The sequence below is a fragment of the Leishmania panamensis genome (assembly GCF_000755165.1).
Source record: "Leishmania panamensis strain MHOM/PA/94/PSC-1 chromosome 20 sequence".
Taxonomy (NCBI): domain Eukaryota; phylum Euglenozoa; class Kinetoplastea; order Trypanosomatida; family Trypanosomatidae; genus Leishmania; species Leishmania panamensis.
In genome coordinates, this window is record NC_025866.1 from 119,586 (window position 1) to 142,043 (window position 22,458).

Genomic DNA, 22,458 nt, shown 5'->3' on the forward strand with positions numbered 1-22,458 from the left:
TCTCTTTCTCTCGTGCCACACCCCTCGCGCCCCTCGCGCCCCTCGCGCCCCTCGCGCCCCTCCTGTTGCCTCTCGTGTCCGCCCTCGCTGCCGGGGCCCCGCACCTTCCTCCTCCTCGCCGAAGCGGAAGGGGCGGGCGTGAAGGGGACGCGGTGTCGCAGCGGGGAGGCGGTGGTGGGAGGACGGCGGCATAATGAACCGCGTGAGGGGTGGTGGACCAGTGGGAGGCGGAGTTCGCGTCGCCCCGCCCGTCTCCGCAGACCTCTCACCTCAGTTGAGCGCCTCTCCCTACCCCGTGCTCCGCGCGTGCTTGCGTGGCGCGATGGCGCACTTGCACGCCAGTCGTCCCCCGCAGCTCGCCGCCCTCCCCGCGCCGCCACACGCCCATGCATGCACAGTGCTGCCCGTGCCTATCGGCCGCCTCCCACCTCTCTCGCCCTCTCCTCCGCGCCTGCCCTCTGAGGTCGTACCCTCTCTTTTCCTCTCTGCTCCTTGCTGCACGCCCGCTTTTTCGGGCATTGCTGTCCGATCGCTGCGCGGGTGCTCTGCGTTGGTTCTGCCACTTTGCGATCTGTGTGTGTAGCGCCGCACACGCGTACTCTCCGCGCCCGCTGCTAGGGGATGACGCGGGTGCTGGCTTGGGACGGGCTGGGGTGGGTCTGGGGGGCGTGTGCTGTGACGCCTTTGGGGAGCTTCATTGTGCATTGACACGCCCGCAGAGGAGGATCGCCAGGCGCTCTTCCCAATCCCCTCCTCCGTGTTTGGCCAGCGGACTGCAGGCCGGCCGTCGCAGCACGACGGGCACCGGCTGTGCCCGCCCACTCTCCTGCTGGAATCGGAGGCCGGGCGGGTAGGTGCGCAGCCGCCCGCGGCGCAGGCCACCACGGCGATGAACGGCCCCCATCGCCAATCCTTCGACGCCATGCTCACCGGGGCCGCGGGAGGGGGAGGAAAGAGGGACGAGGGAGGCTGCGCCCATACCCCACCCCCAGCTCAGATCCTTTGGCGTGGCCCGAGTACGCAGCGCGCGGCGTGACGGGAGAGGCCGCCCACCACGTCGTGGAGCTCCTGCCGGTGGCAGGCCCGCTGCGGGGCGTGATGCCGCTGCTCGACAAGCGCACCGCCCCATCAGTGCTGCTTAGAGGCCTCCCCGTCTGCTACGTCGGGGTGCATCACGCCGATGGTGACGGCCGGCACTACGGGCACGCGCTGGCGGCGCCACTCCGCCGACTGCAGTGCTGCAGCAGAGCACCGTGCGGTGCGCTGCGTGCTGGCGGCCGTGTTCGTTGGCCTTTGTCTGTTGGCGACATGGCCCACCTTCGCGCTGTTGCCGCTCTGCTGTCCTCGCTGCGTTCCACCCGAGCGACTCGGACGGCCGTGCAGTCCATGCACAGCTTGGCGACTGCGTGGCTCGTCCGTCCTGCGCAGTGCACGGGCCACAACCTGAAGCGTGTGACGAGAGCCCCGCAGAGGGCCCGAGCCGTGGTCTCGTATGCCCTGTGCGCAGGGGTGGGACTAGCGACACGGGGAGGTGAGGCGGGAAGCCGGACGTGCAGGCTGGCGCCCCGCTCTCGTCTGTGCGCAGGCACAGCGCATACATTCCTGTAGTTACCTCTGTGACAAGGTGTACTCATTTTGTTCGGGGCAACTCTTCTTCGCAATGGTTTTACTCCCCTGAATTTTGCTCTCACGTTTCGCCTTGGATTTGAGTCGACGGATGTGTGGAAGCTGTGAGGCTCGTGTTGTGTTGTTTTAAAGAGTTTATTCTTGCGGTTCTTCGTTTCCCTTTGTGTGACCCTCCTGTGCGGTAGCCGGGGAGTGGAAGAAGTCGGTTGGGTTGCGAGGGTTGTAGTGGTCGTGAGCTGTTATGATTCTCGTTATGACTTGTTTTAGTCTCTATTGATTGTTTGTCTTCCTGTTGTCCGTCTCCCGATGACCAGGCGGAGCGGTGAGGACAACAGCCCAATGCGTGGCACCCCAGGGGACAGCGACTCCCACTCTGGGTGTGGGAGAAAGCCGTGCTACTCCTCCCCTCCCTCTCCCTACCAGATGGCGAGCCCCTCTGGCTCGTTCAGTGCCAAGTACCGGCGTCCCAGGGGAAGCCAGAGCGATGCATCGCTGCTGATGACGGCGGCTCGGCCCTGGATGGCGCTGCGTCGGAGAAACCTGTGACAAGGAAGGCGGCTGTGCCCATCCATACGTCGGGCAGAGTGTCAGCATGACCCGCACGCACCTCACCCGACCCTCACCGCCTACTGGTGTGGGGAATCTTAAGCGTCGCGAGGGACACACCAGGTGACGACCAGCATGACGAGAGCGGCTGGGAGGTGACCGGCGAGGGGGGGGATAGGTAGAGTTTGCGTGTGAGCACGGCCTCAGACGACTGAGTCGGCGCACTGCGGTAACGCCTCTAGCTCCCCCTGCGCTGCACCCCGCGATGGACCTCTGAGACTGGCCGGGGAGAATAGTGAGGGCTGAGTGCAGCTGAACGTGTGTTCTGCCACGTAATGGACACGTTGATAACCCCCGTGTAGTGGCATGAGGTGTTTTTTCCGACTTCCTCGTCCATCCTAGAAAGGACAGCGAGCCGCAAAGGGAACAGAGAAAGCGTACATTGGTGGAGTGCTGTGAGGCAGGGAGAATCAAGCCTGCTTGTCTTCTGCCTTGCCGCGAATCACTCACTCTGCAGGGTGTGCCGTGTTACGACAGCGAGTGGGAGCGGCGAAGAGGGCTGCTACGACTACTGTCTCGCTTCAGTATGCTCTTTTCCCTTTCCTTCCCCTAACGATATTCTTAGAGCGCCAACAGTCTACGTGTGGGAGACTGGGAATGGAGAGCGGTTGTTGTCTTCTTAACTCGCCGCTGATTGATACTTCGCTTTGCATGTCATGAAGGGCGACAACGCAGGTGTAGTGAGGAGGGCGGGCGCACAATGCACTCAGCCGCGACGGAGGTTTCTCTGTCCCCTTCCTTGCTCCCCCCCCCCCCCAGCTGACATACTTCAAAATCGTGTCTGGCCCGCCGCATTTTTTATGCACTGTTTCGCCTGGTATCCGATCCCTCCCTACTCCTCTTCTCGACGCTTCCGCTTTCCTACCGCTGCTCTGCTTGTGTACATACGTGCCACGTGCGCATAGGGACAACGAAGGAAGCTGAATGGATCCCCAGAACGCAGGCGGATAAGCGGTAGGCGACCATCATTCGAGTCTCTTCTTGCATTGCTATTGTACACCCCTCTTGTTTTCCTTGTCAACTCTTCGCTCTCTGTGCGTCGGAGACGCCTTTGGACGCTGCCATTTTCCTTCCTCTCTCCCCTCCCTTTACTCTGCAGAGACGCCCACGAGGGACAGTCACACACGTGTATTCGCACGCCGAATCACACTGACACTCGCACATTCACGCAACTAGGGGGTGACAGGGGCAACAGAAAAGAGAAAAGAGATGAAAGAACGCATGGCGAGCATTGCGGAGTCTGCTGTGTTTGTGTCGTCGGCTGCCTCGGCGGAGGCTGTCGCGAGGCTGACACACGTTCAGGGCCCCACGTCGAACTTCGACAAGGCACAACACATCATTGGGTCATACCCGACAATGGGATTCCAGGCGACCAACTACGGCCTCGCCTGCTCCATTGCCCGGCGCATGATCCGGAAGCAGCCTCCTTCCAAGGTGTATCAACTGAAGGACGGGAAGTACGTGCTGGTGCCGCGCGATGTTGGCGAAGACGGTGGGGCGTTGCGGCAAGAGCAGTTCTATCCGAACCTGTTCATGGGTGTGACCGCTAACCTCATGGGCACTGGCTGCCGCGAGGCGGTTCGGTTTCTTGTTCAGGAGGGCGTTGTTCGTCGCTCGCCAGAAGCGTCGGCTACGGTGTCAGCAGACTGCCCAGACGACCAGCTAATGTTTGCACGACTCAAGGAGGAGTACGTTGATATGTACGGTGGGCCTCCACACCCGGACGAGGTGATGCCTTGCGCTCACAGTTTCCTCTCCGCCATTGTCGTGAGCGGTGGTGGTGTGGAGCACGACCTGCGTCGCGCGTGCGCGGTGTACACTTTGCAGCACTACGCCAGCGAAACACGAGGGCAGTCGAGCAGCGGCGCCTCCTCTGCGGCTCCTACGCTGTTCAAGAGTCCCAAGAAGTCGAAGAAGCCTTTCGGCACTCGCACGGTGGCCGGGAGAGCAAAGCTGGCGCGCTTTGGCAACGTCGAGTACGCGTGTCAAGGGAGCCCCGACTCTCGGTTGTTCGACTCCCTCATGCATATTTTCGTTCAGCGTCTTTGCGTCCGCCAGGCACGATTGCGCGCGGCTGCGGAGGCGAAGCCGATTCCTGACAAGTACAACGACGTGTGCAAGTGGTCCGTCACACCCAGTGAGGTGTGGGCGTTGTGCGGATTGTGGCTGGTTGACATGCTTACTGAAGCTCTAGAGGCTCTGCAGAGTTGCACATGTCACAGGCCAAGCGGCTTGTCGGTTGGCGCCGCAGAATCCCCAAATGCGAATGGGGAGGGGCAGGAGACGCAGCGATATACTAACAGTGAGGCATCGGCGCCTCACCGTGCGGAAGCACTCGCCAGGGCGCGTACCACGATGATCTACTGGGCAGCCCTGCAGCAAGTCCCCGTGTTCAGTCCCTCCTTTGTCGACGGAGACATAGCGAGCTACCTGCTGCCCCCACCTCTCTCAGCCGCCCATCCTGAGCACAGAAAGGGCGATGTAGTGGTGGACGAGAATACCAGCAGCTCGGAGCGGAAGGGACCTCGCAAAGCCTCCTCGTCTTTAACCACGGAAATCGCCACAGCGGTTGGCAGGGCTCTGTCTGTGGATCGACTACAGGTGGACCTCGTCCGCGACGTGCACTTGATCAACAAACTTGCCATGCTCAGCAAGAAGACTGGCATTCTCATCTGCGGCGGTGGTGTCGTGAAGCATCACGTGTGTAATGCCAACCTCATGCGGAACGGCGCCGACTTCACTATCATCCTGAACAATGGGCAGGAGTTCGACGGTTCTGATGCCGGTGCTAAACCAGAGGAGGCACTTTCGTGGGGAAAAGTGCGGATGGAGGGGGAGTTCGTGAAGGTGTATGGAGAGGTCAGCACGTACCTGCCGCTGCTGTTGGCGGAGGTCTTCGTGCCCGCGGTGCGGCAGCGCAGAGCCGAGGATGACGTGCAACAGCGCAAGAAGGGAGTCTCACAAGGCCCGCGCCGCCGCAAACCGTGCCAGAGTACTTTCACCAGTGTGATGAAGGGCGTTTAGAAGCAAAATGGGCGGAGTGTGCTGGCGCACGTGTGGGATGTAGTCGTACGTATGTGGGTGTTGCGAGGAAACGGAGGGGGAGGGGAGGGGTGCGGACGGGGGAACATGAAGCACAGGGTCACGTTTCGCTCCATCGCTCTACCCGTGCCCCCTTTTACACGCACCTCCGCAGATCCTCCGTACCATTTCCTCTCCCCCTCCCCTCGCCTCCCCACACACACACCCATCTCTGCCCTTGTGTGTTCCAACTCAGAGCCCACCCCTTCATCAACAGTGCTCGAAGGCCCAGGCACGGCACCAGTAGACATACCAGGATGAGTGGAGGGAGTGGGGCAGAACTTCGAGCAAGCGCGTGTGCGCAGCATCTCAAGTCAAAGGAAAATCTACTGCGCCCTCGCGCTCGATGGGCGACAAGAGGGCCCCGCCACCGCCTTCTCCGCTGCTCGTTCATAAACCTCTGTTGGTCATCTCAACAGACCGGCGCACCAGCTGCACAGCTGCCCGCACAGGAAGTGTGAAACGCATATCATTACGGGGAAACTAACAAGTACACAACAGGAAAAGAACGACGCACATGAACTTGAAGGACAAGGTCGATTCATCCGGTAGATTGCAAGGCGCATCACTTGTTCCGAGATTGTGGCACATGCAGAGCTGCCTCACGCCGGCGGCATTCACAGGGCTGTTGTTTGGGAAGGGGCTCTTGTGCGGAAAAAAGAGTGGGGAAGAAGTAGGAGGGAGGATGTCGTAAACGTGGAAGAACATCGGCCCGCGCACAACGCTGAAAAGGGCTGCCGCCTTCACGCACCCTCGTCTTCTATTTCTTTTCCTCTTTCCTCCTCCTGTTTTCGGATACTTCCCTGGGCTGCCCCTCGAAGCTCAAGCCTCGCACTCGCAATGCCCGCCACGGCACGCCATTTCATTTGTGTTTGCCTCCGTTTCCTTCCTTCCTTCCTCACCTTCTCTCTCTTTTTTTTTCCACTGAGGCAGGAGGCCTCTCAAGTCCCCCTGGCTCCCCCCTCCCGGGGGACGCAAGCCTGCCTATTCGCTGTAAAGGACCACGCACACCTCACGAGGACGGAGATTCATTTACGACCACGCGCGCTGCATAACACATGGAGATTTCCGAGCGAGTGGAGGCTCCCTTCGCTACAGGGAGCAGCACCTCCCTCGCGAGCTTGTTCCTTGCCGTCGTCGTACCATTTCTCTGCCTGCGGGCCTTCGCCTTCCTCCACCGTACCTGGCCTAACGTTCTCTATCGGCGGCTCACCTCGTGCTTTGATAGGCAAGTGGCCGCGGTGATGGAGCGGGTGCATCCTAATCGCTTGATACAAGATGACATTATGATTCGCAGCATCATGGGATACGTCTCCTACTGCTACGTGCGCGCCATGCAGTGCAGCGCCGACGCGTGTGATGCCGTCGCCGCCGCAGACTACGAGTACTGTTTTCTCTTTGACAAGTCGGACATGTTCGAGGAGGACTGGGTGCCCTATTCGACACGTTTCCACTCGCTCTTCGGACGCGTCATCGCCTCTTGCATGGAGCTCTCCGTAGTCCCGAGCTCTGGGCATTCCATCCAAGTGGAGCCGGGACTGTTTGTGCGGTCTCTCCCTAACAAATACGTCACAGGCGGCGACAGCAGCGAAAATAGGCGGCCTGCAGAGGAGCGCGAGCCGAACTCTGAGCGTGCAAACAGTGGTAGACGGCCCAGCGCCATGGCAGGCGCACTCAACCAGGTAGACAAGCTGAACCAGTACCTATTCTACAGCATGCGCAAGTACACAGAGCATATGGATGAGCATCCTGATCCGTGTGTGGATGGTAGAGCAGATGAGGTCACCTCCGAGGAGGGACCCTTTGGCCCCGCTGCGCAAAACAATCAAGTCCGCGGGAAGAACGGTAGTGATGACTACGGCAGACAGTCGGATTCTACTTTTTTTAATGACTCCCAGCACGCGCCTGAGGAGCGCATCATTCTTCTCGAGTATCGTCGTCCGCTCCCGCACGAGCATTCACGTGCTCTGTGTAACAGCAACAATACACCAGGCGGTGTTCGCGACTATGACGTATCGAGGACGGCCGATGACGTGATCGAGGCCTTCCTGGGTCGTGTTCACGCGTGGTACCTGGGGCACATGGCGCACACCAAGAGAACGGCGCTCATGGCGATCTATCCGTCGACGCGGATGGCTAACTTCGCCAAGATTGGTGCCAAAGCACTGAAAACGAACATTTCAGACTCAGATGCTGACTTCTCGGGAAAGTATTACGTTCTGGACAGCGCGGCACCAGCCAGCGAGGAGGCGACGAGCATGGCGGTTGTCAGTTCCGCATCGTCGGCGGCGGAGGTGAGAACAACAGCAAGCGAGAGCGCCATCGTGCCGAGACTGATGACAACGCTGGCAGGTGGTCACGTGGGCCTCCGCAGCGCTGCACCGTCAAGCGGGTCGCGCGGCAAAACGTTCAACTCCCTCTTCTTTCGTGAAAAGGCACGCGTGTTGTCGATTATCGACGACTTTGTGGAGGAGCGCGGCTGCTTCGGTGTGCCGGGAGTGGTGCCTCGCCTTACTTTCTTCTTGCACGGAGCGCCTGGCACCGGTAAGACGTCGTTTGTGAAGGCTCTAGCGCGGTATCTGCGTCGCAACCTCGTGGTAGTCTCCATGAGCGAAATCCTCACCACGGACGAGCTGCAGAAAATATTGAAGCCCTTCACTATGGAAGTCAAACAAGGCGGACAAACCTGCAGCAGGGGTACAGCCTTTCTCAGTGTCTCCTCACATCAGTCCGTGTACGTTTTCGAAGACTTTGACGCGATCGGTGACGCCTGGGAGGTGCTGATGAAGGTGCAAGACCAGAGGAAGAAACTGGCGGAGGAGTGTAGTCTGTTGAAGACGGAGAAGCTCTCTGGCGATGAGGTTACAGGCAGCGATGACAGTGATGACGAGAAATCGCAGGTGGCCTCACCCTCTTCCTCTGCAGGCTCAAGAACTGGCGATGCGCTCAACAGTCACGAGGACTTTGATGACGACAGCGGCTCAGACGGTCGTGACATGTTTCTCCTAGACAATGACGTGTACGAGCAGCTCGCCCGAGACCATCTTACGATAGAGCGCTTCATGGACCTCTTCAACGGCTTCAATCTGCCAGACTCCTTCATTGCCGTCTTCACCACGAATCATCCAGAGAGGATCCATCCGCTCATCAGGTCCTCAACCATGATGGATGTGACGTTGGACATGGGCATGCTCGATGAAGAGTGTGCAACCCAGATGGTCGAACATTACTACGCTATCGAGCTCGCTGATGAAACGGTGGATGGTGGCAGTCGACGGCATCTCTCCACTCCACAGCGTACGGCCCTGCTTGTGGCGCTTCGAGCGTTTAACGCCGGCTCGAATAAACTGAGCGGGGCGCTCTTGGAGAAGATGTGTATCGAGTGCGAGACCATCGCGGGCTTGACGGCGCGGCTGAGCTCAGTGAACTTGCTGGACGCGGCGGACGTCTTTTAGACGCGCCGCTCCGCAGGTGCTCGTCTGCGCAGCTGAAACAATGTGAGGCACGGCAGACGACCGGTCCCTCTGTCTCCCTCTCTGCCTGCGCACGCACGTTTGTGGAGGGCCTCCCCTTCGCTATTGTTTCTTCCGCTCTCCCCGATTGTCTCTGTCTGACTTAATTATGCTATTTTGCTGTTCCTTTTTCCGCTCTGAGTGTTGCGTTCGCACCCGCGTTGTCCTTTGGTGGTGTGTGGGTATGGAAAGCGGCTTGGAGCTTTGAGGCCCTCTGTTGTGAGCTAATTCCGAGCCTGGGCGACTGGGTGTGCGGAGAGAGGCGTTGTGCAGCTTTAACGTGCTCTCTACAGTCGTGTGGTTGTGCATCTGCTTATTGCCCCTTCTCTCTCTTTCTGCAGTAGTGCAGACACTCTCACTACACCTGAGCGTGCTCGCGCGTTTGCTGCTGCATCTCCGTCTCCAACTCGTGCACTTCTCGCCCTGTTCTACCGCCTCCTGTTGGGTGTGGTTGCCCGCACCAGCGCCCACGTGTGACGTGAGGCGGGTGGATGGGCGAAGGAGACAAAGAGTCCCTGGTGGTCACTGTTTTTTTTTTTCGCTCTCTATTTACATCTGAGCACTCCTCTGGTTCACGTGCAGCACCGCACCGGTTTCGCTGATTGGCTCCTTTTTCTTCTTCCCCCCCCTCTTTCCCCCACGTTTGTTTTTGTCGGCGGCCTCTGAGGCGGCGAGGCAGCCTACGCCTTCTCTCCCCTCGTTCGCTCCACCTATGCACTCCATGCCCGCTCTCTCCCACTCACTCGCTCTTTCCACCGTTGGTGCTGCTGCTGCGGATGCTGGTCCAGTGGGACTGGGGACAGAGACATGTGTGGGGATGCAGAGCGAGGGTTCTAGCGTGTGCGCGGCCCACCCCCTTCGCCAAACTCATCCATCATACAACAGCCCGCCCAGCGTAGGCTGAAGGTGCGAAGTGATCCGCTCGACGTACGAGCCGAACGTTTCTCACCCATACCATACGAGACGGCACCTCTGCGTATCTACGAGCCATTACTGTCTGCTTGCAGTCATGGCAGACGGGCGACTGCACAGGCGCGCATGTATGTGGTTAGCAGGAAATGTGCTGGATTGGCGCAATGGCAAGCCCTCTCTCCCACACGTCTTGTACACCACTGCTGCGACCATTGGTTGCCTCGTTCCCCCCCCCCCCGTGTGCCATCGGCCTCTCGACTCTCTTCCTTTTGCTTGCTTTCATCTGCGCACTCATTTTCACGCATGCACAATGCAGCAACACGTCTCTACGCCAGCCATCGTTCCTCGGCCACCTAGTAAAATCTCTCTGAGTTCTCTCTCTTTTCTTCTCCCGCCACTGGTGCTGTTCTAACTCTGGGAAAGGTCCAGCGCACGTCTCGTTAGCCAAGCAGCACACCCACCCGCACCCCCACCCACACACACACGCAGCGAGACGCACACCGCAGTCGGGGTCGCGTTGTAGTCGTTCATCTACTCTCTGTTTTGTTTTCTTTGGTTGGTTGGTTGTCCTCTCCATCACGACCACGTGCCTCCTACTTGTCGCACGCTTCTCCTCAGTGTCTTTTTTTTTCCGCAGGCAAGATGGCGACTCAGATGGTGCCGATTGATCCGGACAAGAAGGATGATGTCTACTACCGGTACAAGATGCCCGCCGTGCAGACCAAGGTGGAGGGTAGCGGTAACGGTATCAAGACGGTGCTGCCGAACATTCACGATATCTGCCTCGTGATCAACCGCCCAGAGGAGGTGCTCATGAAGTACTTCCAGTTTGAGCTCGGTGCGCAGCGTACGGTGTCGACGAAGGACGACAAGTTCCTGTTGATGGGTGCGCACCCCACGGAGCGCATGCAGGACAAGCTGTACGACTTCATTCGGAAGTTCGTGCTGTGCAAGTACTGTCGCAATCCTGAGACAGCTATCCACCTCGACGCTGGTAAGAAGGGCTCCGCCTCCATCAGCATGGTGTGCGGTGCGTGTGGTAAGCGGTCAAACTTCGATGAGCACCGCACCAAGACCTTCATGACGCAGTACTACGAGAAGCATCCGGTGGAGGCGAAGGCGGCCAAGGGCGCCGCAGAGGCGCGTAAGAAGGAGGACGCCCCGGCGGCTGAGGAGGCGGCAGCGCCGGCCAAACAGGAGAAGGAGTCGGGCAAGCTGGTCGGCAAGTCAGACCTCACTGACGATCGCGAGGACCCCAAGGTGGTCTTTGCGCGGGTGCTGAAAGAGTCCTGGGGCAAGAACGACGAGCTCGTTGGTCGCACTGTGCGTCTACTGAGCCAGTACAACCTGCCAGAGCACTACGGGCCGCCGATGGCGCTGTCGGCGATGAAGCTAGAGCATCGCGATGACCTCCTGTCGACCATGAAGACACACGCGCGTCTGCTGAAGCGACTCTGCACCGTGCCGGAGCTCTTCTCCCGCTCCGAGGGCTATGACGAGAAGGAGCTGACGGAGTTCTACAAGCGAGAGAAAAAAATTCAGAAGACGTTCCTGCGCGAGTGCGCCAAGGAGTTTGCTATCAACTACACCCCAGACAAGTTCGCTGTTCTGATCTTCATGCTCTTCGTCGAAGGCGTTTTGCGTGATCGCAGCATCGTCGACTGGTCCAAGGATACGAAGCCGTTCAGCGACGTGGACCTGAAGGTGCAGGAGGAGATGCGGCAGAAGGTTGCGCCCATCGTCTCCTGGCTCGGTATGGACGCTAAGGAGGACGCGTAGGAAAAGTCCAACCAACACAAGCGCAATAAAGGCCAAAAGAAAGGCATGTGTGGTCTGCACCTCCCGAGTGTGTCTGGTGTGCGGATGGGGTCCCCTCTCTCTCCGAGCCACGCCAGGGGGTGGCATGGGGCGTGTGCTCGTGTGCTCGTGCTGACATTCTTTTCCCGTTTACTTGCCCATTTAAGGTCGCACCTAAGAGAGTTGGTGGTTTAACAAGCCAAAGACGACAACACGAAGGAGGAGTCTACGTTGAGGCGCCTCGGAGGCCCAGGCGGCTTACACCGCTGCCACCTCAATTTGTGTGCGCCTGGTGGGAGAGATGGCGAGGAGAAGAGTGAAGTATTTCTCTTTACTCTCTGTGCCGATACGCGGTGGTATTTTTACATGTTCACGCGCTGCTCTCTCTTCCCGCGCAGGCGTGACGCGGCCCTGTAGACTGAATGCCATCAACACACATATTGCACTCCTCCCCCCACACACATCCACACCCACCCGCCCACACATACATCACTTTTCCTCTCCCCACTCCCCACCCCCAAAAAAAAATGGTGAGCGGGGGTATGTGTGTGTGTGTGTGGGTGCAATATGTGCATGGCATCATTAGCTCATCGCTCCTGCCCGAAGGCACTCGTGTATGGCTCAATCGCACTTGACACGTTCATCTCGCACACTCCTCACTGCACACTCTCTCTCCTTACTTATTCTGACCTGGCACCCTTCATGCGAGCCTACATGTTTCCTCGTTCTCTCTTCAGGCCTTGTGCTCACCTCTGACCTTCACTCACCACATTGCCGCTCTCATAGGGTTTGCCACTCCACCTAGAGACACCGTTGTGCACTTGTGCGCGTCAAAGCGCGTGATTGTCTGTATTCGTGTATGCAAAGCTGACAACAGAAAAACACCCAATGTCGTTAGGTTGTCATTTAGGCGGAGAAACGTCGATAGGTGACCCGTAACGACTTAACTCTACTCTTCGGCTTGCGTGACTGTGTCTCTCGAGAGGGAGCTGACTTCTTTGTCATCCGTGTACGTGCACCTTTCTGTCCTCTCTCTCGCTCTCCTGGTGTGCCCCCCCCCCCGTCACAACAGCAAAAAAAAAAGAAAAAGTATTAAAGCGCATACACCACATACACACCCGCAGGTAGAATGTCACACGCTGTCACCACGGCGGCGCAGTTTGTGCAACCGCTGCTGGATAAGCCGGTGGAGGTGACCTCGATCAAGTACAGCCTTCTCTCTGAAGACATGATCCACCGCCTCTCAGTCGTGCCCTGCCACCGCGTGATTGGGACCGAAAAGAACTTCGGTGTCAACGATCCCCGCCTTGGCCCGAGCGACCGCTTGTCGGTGTGCAACACCTGTGGCCAATGCAGCATAGAATGCACGGGCCACGCCGGTCACATCAACCTCGAGGTGCCCGTCTTCCACCTCGGCTACTTCTCTGCTGTCATTCGAGTGTGCCGGACAATATGCAAGCGCTGCTCGAACGTGCTCCTCACGCGAGAGGAGATGGAGTACTATCTACACCGCCTGCGGTCCACGTCCCATGAGCCGCAGCAGCGCGCCGCCCTTATTAAAGCCATTCAGGAGGATGCCTACAAGACGCGCGTGTGCCTTATGTGTGGCGGGCTGAACGGCACGGTGCGACGGGTGCGCCCAATGCGTGTCATCCACGAGAAGTACCTCGTGGAGTTGCGTCGCGGCGAGCAGGCGAATGAGGACCCGACGGCGTTTTTTCAGGAAGCGTTGCGCTCCGCTGCGCTGCACAATTCGGAGGTGGGCTCGCACAAGGAGTTCGTGCACGAGTTTTTGCACCCGCAGCGTGTTAAAGCGCTGTTCGAGGCGATTCCACTGGAGCAGGTACCGCTGCTAGGCCTGCAACCCGGTACTAGCCCAAGCAGCCTTCTCATTAGCACTTTGCTTGTCCCGCCCGTGTGTGTGCGCCCGCGCGGTATGTCGACGACGAGTCACATTCGAGAGGATGACTTGACGACGCAGTACAACGAGATTCTCATCTGCTCTGACATGATGAACGACGGCACAAACGATGCCGCACGTAGCGTAGAGACATGGGAGCTTCTGCAGACGCGTGTGGCGCGGTTGCTGGATGCGGCGCTGCCGGGGTTTCCTTCGCACCTCCGCACCACCGAGTGCAAGTCCTATGCACAGCGCATGAAAGGCAAGCAGGGCCGTTTTCGGGGAAACCTCAGCGGCAAACGTGTCGATTTTTCTGGACGGTCGGTCATTTCGCCTGACCCAAACCTTCGTATTGACGAGCTCGCCGTGCCTCTGCGCGTCGCGCGTGTGCTGACGTACCCGCAGCGCGTCTTTGCTGGTAACATCCAGCTCATGCGCCGGCTCGTGCGCAACGGCCCGCACGTACACCCTGGCGCCCTCACGGTTTATCTCTCAAAGGAATGCTCGCGCAAATCCCTGCGCAACGCACGCGACCGCGAGGCCATTGCAGCGCGCCTCAGCATAGGCGACGTTGTGGAGCGGCATGTGATGAACGGCGACTATGTCCTCTTCAACCGTCAACCGTCGCTTCACCGCATCTCACTCATGGCACACCGAGCACGCGTCTTGCCGTTCCGTACATTTCGGTTCAACGAGTGCTGCTGCGCGCCCTACAACGCCGACTTCGACGGCGACGAGATGAACATCCACGTTGTGCAGACAGAGGAGGCCCGCGCCGAGGCAAAGGAGCTGCTGCTGTCGTCGCACCACATTATCACCGCCAAGAACGGCGAGCCCATCATCGCCTGCACGCAGGACTTTCTCACCGCTGCCTACCTCGTGACCGCCCGCGACGCCCTTTTCGATCGCGCCACCTTCACGCAGATGGTGTCCCACTGGCTGGACGCCGAGACACAGTTTGCGCTTCCGATACCGGCCATCCTGAAGCCGGCGGAGCTGTGGACCGGCAAGCAACTCTTCGAGCTCATCCTTCGGCCGACGCCAGAGACACAGCTGCTGCTGAACTTGGAGGCGAAAACTCGCTTCTACTCTGGCGCTGGCAGGCACGACGACCCAGCAGAGGGGTACGTGGCATTCCTCGATTCCATCTTTCTCTCTGGTCGCCTTGACAAGAAGCTCCTGGGTGGTGGCGCCAAGGACGGCCTCTTTGCCCGCCTCTACGCCCTGGGCGGCGGGGAGCAGACGGCGACGTGCATGTCGCGTATCGCGCAGTTCACCGCCCGCTACCTTCAGAACTATGGCTTCTCTCTTGGGCTCGGTGATGTGTCACCGACGCCGTCGCTCAGCGAGAAGAAGGCTGCCGTGCTAGCTGTGTCTTTCGACAAGTGTGACCGTCTCATCTCTCTTGCCAAGATGGGCCGGCTCATCCCCAAGCCTGGAATGAGTGTGAAGCAGAGTCTAGAGGCAATGCTGAACGCTGAGCTGTCGCAGGTGCGTGATGCGTGCGGCTCGGCCGCCGTGCAAGCGCTGGATGCCAAGTCAAACGCACCTCTTATCATGGTGAACTCCGGCAGCAAAGGCAGTGCCCTCAACACTGCACAGATGATGGCGTGCGTGGGCCAGCAGACGGTCAGCGGTAAACGCATCATGAACGCCTTCCAGGACCGAGCCCTGCCTCACTTCCCGCGGTTCGCCGAGGACCCCGCGTCCCGCGGCTTCGTAGCCAGCTCCTTTTACTCTGGCCTGTCACCGACGGAGTTTTTCTTCCATGGCATGGCCGGCCGCGAGGGGATCGTCGATACAGCCGTCAAGACCGCAGAGACAGGCTATATCTACCGCCGTCTCAGCAAGGCTATGGAGAACCTAAGCGTTGGTTACGACACCTCAGTGCGTAGCGTACAAGGCAGCATTGTACAGCTGCGATACGGCGAGGACGGCATGGACCCGTGGCTGATGGAGGGGTCGCACGGCACGCCGCTCAACCTCGCTCAGGAATGGCTGAGTAGCCGTGCTGCCTACGCCCGCTTTCGAAATCAAATTCACTCCGTCATGAACGAGAGAAGCCGCAGGGGCGAGCTGGCCGCATCAACGGACCCGCTGCTCCAGAATTACAACAAGCTTTACGAAGAATGGCACAATGTGTCGATGCTCCCTGCGGAGCTGGAAACGTTCGTGCATCATCTTCTGCACGCGGATGAGGGGACGCTCACCTCTTGTGCGCGCCTAATGGACGTGGAGGCGGCGATCTGTGGTGGCGCGCCGTCGTCCGCGGCCACTGGTCTGAAGCTGCTAAAAGAGCTAGCGCAGCAGCACGGAAGCGACCGCCTGCGCAGCGACATTCAGGCATTCTTCCGCAGGAAGCGCGACGAGCTGGTACAGCTGCGACAGGAGCTGAAGCTACCCCTCGATACCCATGCCACCGTGGCCGCTGCACCTGCGTCGCCGAGCGCCAAAGCAGTTCGCGGCGGTGCAAAGCGCAGATCGAGCCCGTCCGACGACGCGTTGCCGTCAACCACCGCAGGTCCAGTGCAGGCGTTTGCAGAGTCACTGCAAGTCGAGCTGCTGCCGCTCACAAGGGGGATGCTGCTCCGCTTTTTCGAGGATTCAGCTCGCAGGGTGCACCGCAAGCTTTGCGAGCCCGGCACGCCGTGCGGCGCCATTGCCGCTCAGTCTGTGGGTGAGCCGAGCACGCAGATGACGCTCCGCACGTTCCACTTTGCAGGCGTGGCCAGCATGAGCATCACGCAGGGTGTGCCGCGCCTTGTGGAAATCATCAATGCAAACAAGAACATCGCCACTCCGGTCATCACGGCCCCCATTCTGTTAGAGGACGAGTTCACGTCGATAGACCTCGCCTCAGCGAGGCGTACTCAGTGCCAAGCCGCACGCGCTGTGAAAGGCCTGATGGAGCGGGTGCTGTTGAAGGAAATCACACGCGAAATGGTGGAGGTTGTGACGCCGCGGCAGTATTACATTCAGATCTTCCTTGACATAGGGCTGATCGAGCGCCTGCTGCTACCGATCGATGCGGCGGTGGTGTGCCAGCGTCTCTACGCGGCGGCTGCGCGACCAATGTCACCGCTGCGCCATCTCTCCGAGGCGTGTGTCGACATGGTCAGCCGCGACTCCCTCATCGTCAAGCCCTACGAGAAGGACCCGGCGCGTGTACACTTCAACATTCAGCACCTGCTAACTCTCTTGCCGGAGCTCGTGGTCGGTGGCATCCCAGGCGTCAACCGCGTTATGATTGCCGACCGCTCTGAGAAGCTGCTGGCGGAAGGAGCGGAGCTCTTGTCGGTCATGTCTCTGCCGTACGTGGATGGTGTTCGCACCACGTGCAACCACGTCGCTGTTGTTGAACGTGTTCTCGGCATCGAGGCTGCCCGCGAGACCATAGTGAAGGAGATTACGAGCATCTTACAGGCCTACTCGCTCAGCATTGATATCCGGCACATCTACCTCCTGGCCGACGTCATGACGAGCCGCGGCGTGGTGCTCGGCATTACTCGGTACGGCATTCAGAAGATGAACAACAATGTCCTCACCATGGCGTCTTTCGAGCGCACCACGGAGCACCTGTACAATGCGGCGATGACGGAGAGGGAGGACGTCAACCTCAGCGTCTCTGAGTGCATCATTATTGGCAAGCCGATTCCTCTCGGCACCAGCAGCTTCAACATCCTGCTCGACAAGGGCAGCATTGCGCCATTCGGCTCCAATACAGGACGAATGCCATCGTCTCAGGCCAGTGCCAATGCAGTAGCCACAGCGTCACCGTCGCCCGGCAAGGCCACGGCGGCCGGCACGCATAGTAAGAAGGTGGAGCTGACGCCGAAGGAGGTATTCTTGCGGAGCTCTTTCATGGCTTACGCCTCTGCGCACGGGGCGGGGAGACATCGACCTCTTCGCGGCGGCTTTTCGAGTCGGCCGCTCTCTGCCGAGGGCGTCTTCCAGCTGGACCTTTTCACGTTGTGACGTGTCCAGGGAGCATCTGTGCTACTCCATCACCGCTGCAGTCTCTCCCAGTCACTGGCCTCTTCGACACACACACACACTACAACCACACCCGCACTTCCCCCTCGTGTGCCTGGCGACTGTGTGAAGGCGGACGGTGGCGACGGTCACTGAGTGACGCTCTTCCTTAACTTTCGAATAAAGCAACGCAGACTGCACCTCTCACAATTCTCTCTGACCTGCGTTCATATAATGGATGACTGCGTGGCGATGGCGGTGGCGGTGGCTGCGTGTGTGTGTGTGTGTGTTGCTGTAGTACTGCGCTTGCTCACGTCGACCTGTGCTCTGTCCAAGTCTTCGTCCAACTTCATAGCTGTGGATGGTGCGTTACTGCTGTCTTTTCGGTGTTGGCCAACACCTCGCCTCATCGACCGGCGACTGCGTGAATGCTGACACGCTCATCGGCTGCAGACGCTTGCACTTGGTGTAGTGTGTAGTTGCCGTTGCCACTTCTCGGATAGGGGCAGCAGGAGTGGAAAGAAAAAGGGTATGTGAGCAGCGGAAGGATATCCGCCAGTGCGGGCTTCTCTCTTCTCTCTCTGTTTTCCTCCCCCCTTCTCCCTGCTCTCTATCCGTATGCCCCCTCCCATCTCTCGCTGATCAGCGAGTGTGCTTCTTCTCAGCCGAGAGTGTCAACTCTATTTCCTCCGCCTTCCCTTGTGTATTTGTGCCCGTGTCACGGTGCACCGCATTGTCCACCATTCAGCTGGATGCCTCTTTTTTTTTCCCTTACGTCGCGTACACACCTTAGGATCCCTCCAGGCGTCCTCCTCTACCTCCCTCTTCCTCCTCCACTCGGGTGGTGTACGTTCAGCCGCGGCTTTGGAGGGAACGCGAATGAGTGCGCCTGTGATCGATGCAAATACAGCGGCGCCACCTCCCCAGCCGCCGTCTTGGGGCGACTCAAAGGTTGCGTCGCTGCAATCCGCCACTGTAGCGTCCTCACTTGCCTTGCCAGAGAAGCAGCCCGCAGCGCCAGGTGTGACAGTTGGTCTTGCACCGGTGGCAGCGGCAACGAACTCGCACGTGTCTCCGTCACTCCCTACACCCCCCGTGCTTGCTCAGTCACAACCACCCGCAGCTGCACTCCGCCCGACAGGCGTCTTGCTTCCCTCATCCTCCGCACCTGCGCTATCCTTTTCGGCTCCGGCAAAGAGCAACGCCACGCAGCGCAAGGTGGCGAAGCTGCTGGACATCTCAACCAGCAGCGAGATCAAGGACCTGGCGAGTTATGTGGACAGCATATTGCCAGGCTACTTCTATTCCTTGGGTGACAATGACAAGCAGGAACCCAGCAGTGCTGAGGTTGTGATCACCACCAGCCACAGCTCCCCATCGGCACTGTCGAGCACGGCATCCAGCAACAGCAATAACAGCAACAAGGCCATCACTTCAACAGCACTTCGCAGCGCCCTCGACCATCGCACTATCAACGTACACAAGAGCTTCCTGCACGAATTTACGGCCGTCTACCAGAGCTACCAGCGTGTGGCCGCGCTAGTCAACGAGCTACAGTCGAAGTGCTCCAGCTTAGAAAACACGCTGAACACCACCACGGGCGACCCCAGCAGGGAGGTGGAGGACTTCTTTTACCAGATTCAGGCGTACCAAGCGGAGCTGCAGCTGGTGCAAACCCACGACAAGGATGTTGATGAGTTCCGCAAGCAGCACCACTTCGGCGCCGCTGAGCAGCAAGTACTCGAGGACGGGCCAGTCGATATGACTTTCCTCAACGTGCTGGAGCGGGCGCGGCAGGTGCACCGACGCAGTAGCGAGCTGATGCACTCCCAGGAATACCACCAAGGCGCAGTGGCAGTTATGGAGGCCACGTATGGGGCTATAGCTCGCGCTACTGAGAAGATTGCACGCCATCTTCTCTCCACTACCGCCAGTGGCGACCGCAGCACCGCGACCCTCGCCGCTGGCGGTGTTGGGTCGATCGCGGCGGATATGCCGGAGGTCACGGGCTTCCAGTTGAGGTGTGTGCGACTCCTGTACGAGGAAAGTCCGACGCTGCACGAGAAGCTTCTCGATGAGGTCGCGCGGATGCGTCGGGCGTCAGTGCTGCGGCGCTACTTTCACCTCCTTACCACGGGCTCTGCGAACACGTCCACTGGGCTTTACCAGTCCGGCGGTCAGCCCTCCGCGTGCGACGACGGCGGTGAGAGTAGGTACGGTAGCGACGAGGCAGGGAGGGGGGCCCGCCCTCTCGAGGCGGAGCTGAACAACCCCACCTACTTCTTCAGCTCACTTTGTGCATGGCTGCACCAGACCATCGTCGAGGAGCAGGACTTTCTCCAGAGCTTTTTCGTAGGTGATGAGCGAGAAGTCGGTGTGGGAGGACGGCGCAGCCACTCTACCACAGCGGCGCTATCGTCGTCGCCTCCACAGGCTGGAGGTGACGCTGCACGAGCGGCGCACGACGCAGCGCGGCAGCAGGCGTTGCTCGACAGCGTGTTTGGAGGTGTGTGCAAGCACATCCGGGCTGCGCTCGACAATGCTCTGGAGCGACTGGGGCGAACAGCGGCAGCACTCGGCGCGGCCACGGGCGATTTGGAGAGTGAAGGCAGAGCTGACGGGCGCAGCAGCACCGCCCGTGCAGACAGTACAGGGGCCGTCGCTCCCCACAAAGGCCCACGTGGCCTGACTGGTGGCCTGACACGCCTGTTCATGGCCGCCACTGGCCGCGCACCCTCCGGAGCCTTCCGCGGTGCTGGACATGACGAGTCCAACGCGCTTCTTCAGCGATACGCCGGCGTCACCACGCGCGCGCAGCAGGAAGCCGTCGCTTCATCTATGTTGCGCCCCCTTTTGGAAGGAATCCAGATATGCGTGACGCTTGTCCAGCTCTTTGAGTACTACACGGCCACGACGTTTGTGCCGCTGCTGGGGGGTGGCTCATCGCTCACCCGGCTGATTCGCAAAACTGCCCCGGAGCAAGCGCGGGGGCTGTTCCAACGCCTACTCCATGTATTGGAGACACACTTGCTGGACAGTACGGTGGGTATCATCGGCCGCACCGCGACGTTGCGGAGGTTAGCGTCGTCTAATGCGCTGACGCAGGCGACTGACTGTGACGACGCCGCAGGCACCCCGCCACTTGCAGCAGAGCACCGCACCGCCACGAAGGGCGGCTCTGCTGCGTTTGTACTCGACTTCCTCGTCGCCTTTACGTACGGCAGCGACGCGAACGTCATCGGTGGCGTGGCCAATCTCTCGGAGAGTGCACTGCTGAACGACAGCGAGAGTGCCATCTCTACACCCGTCTCCACCCTTTCCGTTGCCACCTCGGCGATTCGGTTCAGAGAGGCAAATGACGGCCAACTGCAGCGTCACAGCGCGCACGACCTCCGGCGCGTCCTATCGCAGCTCATCCTGCCCCCATCTCCCGAAGTGGCGGAGTACTGCGCCGTCGTGCACTCGGTTCTTCAGGACACTGCGCGTCAAATCGAGCTGCTTGGTGCGATTACCGAGCAGCAACGCGCTGCGGCGGCGCCTGGGCGCAGCTCTAGCGACCAGCAGTCCGCCTTGGACCCTGGTGCCGCGGCGCTGGCTACAGATACTGAAGTGAAGTGGTTTGTGCAGGAACTGCTGCAGTCGCTGCTGAAGACCGTGCACTCGGTGGGTGCGGAAGGGCCGTTGCGGACTAATCTCGATGACGCGTGTCTCGCTATTGTCGAGTATAACGTACTTCATCAGCTGCGCAACGTGCTTGAGCAGCACGCGACGGTGCTCGGGGTGCTATTCAACGGGTCAGACGCACAGTGCCAAGAGGCTAAGCAGACTTTGAACTCCATTCAGGAAGAGTGCGTCACCACCATGATCGCTCTGCGCCAGCGCCTCTTGTCCGCGTGGGCAAACGCCATCAAGCTCTTCTATTTTCCTGTGTCGACTAGGACCATCGTCGCGGCGATGTCGAGTCTTGCAGCCGTGGAAGCGGATGAGAAACGTTTCGCCATAATCAAGAAGGATGTGCGCCGCGTGCTGAAGCAGTTCATAAATGTGTACAATACCGTCGCCTCCTTGGGCCACTTGCCAGAACCTGTGCCCCTCCTGCAGGCCCTCGCTGGTGGTGAAGATATGTGCGAAGAAGTGCGCCGGAAAGTCACGCTGAACATCGTGGAGGACGTGTATCCGGCAGAGTTCATGATGTTGTCTTCTTTTCCGCCCATCGAAGAGGTGGTGGAGGTGCAAACCGAAATGGCACCGCAAAACTTGCTCAAGCTGGTCGACTTCAGCTCTCCCGCACTCGCCACAGCAGTGTAGCCCCTTTCTTCATCATGCGACATTTTTAGCGGCACAGAAGAGGGCGGGTGTGAGTGGGCGGGTGTGTATTTGTCTGTCGTAGCACCGGATGGCAGCAGCAGGCACGGAAGAAGGATTGATATCGCCTGTTGACACTGTATTGTTCCTGCCTGCGTCTTGGTCCTGTGCTCTTTCGTTTTGGCGACTGCCTTAAGAGGTGGTGAAGGGGGAGGGGAGGTGTACGTATGCGGTCCTGTGTGTGGCCAACATTCACACCACTGCCTCTGGACCCCCTCATCCTTTCATCTCTGTTATCCTCTACCCTGTCTCGAACTTGGGCGCGCTGACACACGTTCCTCTTTACCCTTATGCAACTTGTGTGCGTGTGTGTGTGTGTGTGCTTTGTTGGCATGCTCCTTCGATCAAAGTGACAGCACAGGCGGACAAAATACGAAGCACAGAAGGCTGCACGGGGCGCTCCGATATGCGTGATGGGCTCCAGGCGTGGGCTCATTGCCTCCCGTCCGTGTGTATGCTATCCTCATGCACGTGCTAACGTGGTAGAAGAGGGGGAGGGGGAGGGGAACATTGGCGCTTCGATCTGCTATGTGGCCCGCCCCATTGGCAAAGGACTGTGGCTCATCTCACACGCACGGTGGACCACTGCCCTTCAGCGGTCTACCGTCAATGGTGACCGCTGACCACGTCACTTCCTCTTCTGTCGCTCTCAACTTTGCTTTGTCCACTTCACCACGACCCTCACCA

The 22,458-nt window shown here is 59.5% G+C and overlaps 5 protein-coding genes across 5 annotated transcripts, besides 1 other annotated feature; all 5 read left to right on the forward strand.

Annotated features, from left to right (window-relative positions):
- The first annotated feature begins 1,958 nt into the window (after positions 1–1,958).
- Positions 1,959–2,523: a repeat region.
- A 918-nt stretch (positions 2,524–3,441) lies between these two features.
- LPMP_200340 (deoxyhypusine synthase, putative) lies at positions 3,442–5,256 on the forward strand (the record flags this gene model as incomplete). Its single annotated transcript, XM_010699931.1, has 1 exon — positions 3,442–5,256. One exon carries the CDS (start codon positions 3,442–3,444, stop codon positions 5,254–5,256), a length of 1,815 nt encoding a protein of 604 aa, XP_010698233.1.
- A 1,115-nt stretch (positions 5,257–6,371) lies between these two features.
- Positions 6,372–8,768, forward strand: LPMP_200350 (hypothetical protein; the record flags this gene model as incomplete). Its single annotated transcript, XM_010699932.1, has 1 exon — positions 6,372–8,768. One exon carries the CDS (start codon positions 6,372–6,374, stop codon positions 8,766–8,768), a length of 2,397 nt encoding a protein of 798 aa, XP_010698234.1.
- A 1,611-nt stretch (positions 8,769–10,379) lies between these two features.
- LPMP_200360 (eukaryotic translation initiation factor 5, putative) lies at positions 10,380–11,516 on the forward strand (the record flags this gene model as incomplete). The annotated part of the gene is made up of 1 exon (XM_010699933.1): positions 10,380–11,516. The coding sequence occupies one exon, from the start codon at positions 10,380–10,382 to the stop codon at positions 11,514–11,516; it is 1,137 nt and encodes a 378-aa protein (XP_010698235.1).
- A 1,147-nt stretch (positions 11,517–12,663) lies between these two features.
- On the forward strand, positions 12,664–17,409 carry LPMP_200370 (DNA-directed RNA polymerase III largest subunit, putative; the record flags this gene model as incomplete). Its single annotated transcript, XM_010699934.1, has 1 exon — positions 12,664–17,409. One exon carries the CDS (start codon positions 12,664–12,666, stop codon positions 17,407–17,409), a length of 4,746 nt encoding a protein of 1,581 aa, XP_010698236.1.
- An 876-nt stretch (positions 17,410–18,285) lies between these two features.
- Positions 18,286–21,714, forward strand: LPMP_200380 (hypothetical protein; the record flags this gene model as incomplete). The annotated part of the gene is made up of 1 exon (XM_010699935.1): positions 18,286–21,714. One exon carries the CDS (start codon positions 18,286–18,288, stop codon positions 21,712–21,714), a length of 3,429 nt encoding a protein of 1,142 aa, XP_010698237.1.
- Between the last annotated feature and the right edge of the window lie 744 nt (positions 21,715–22,458).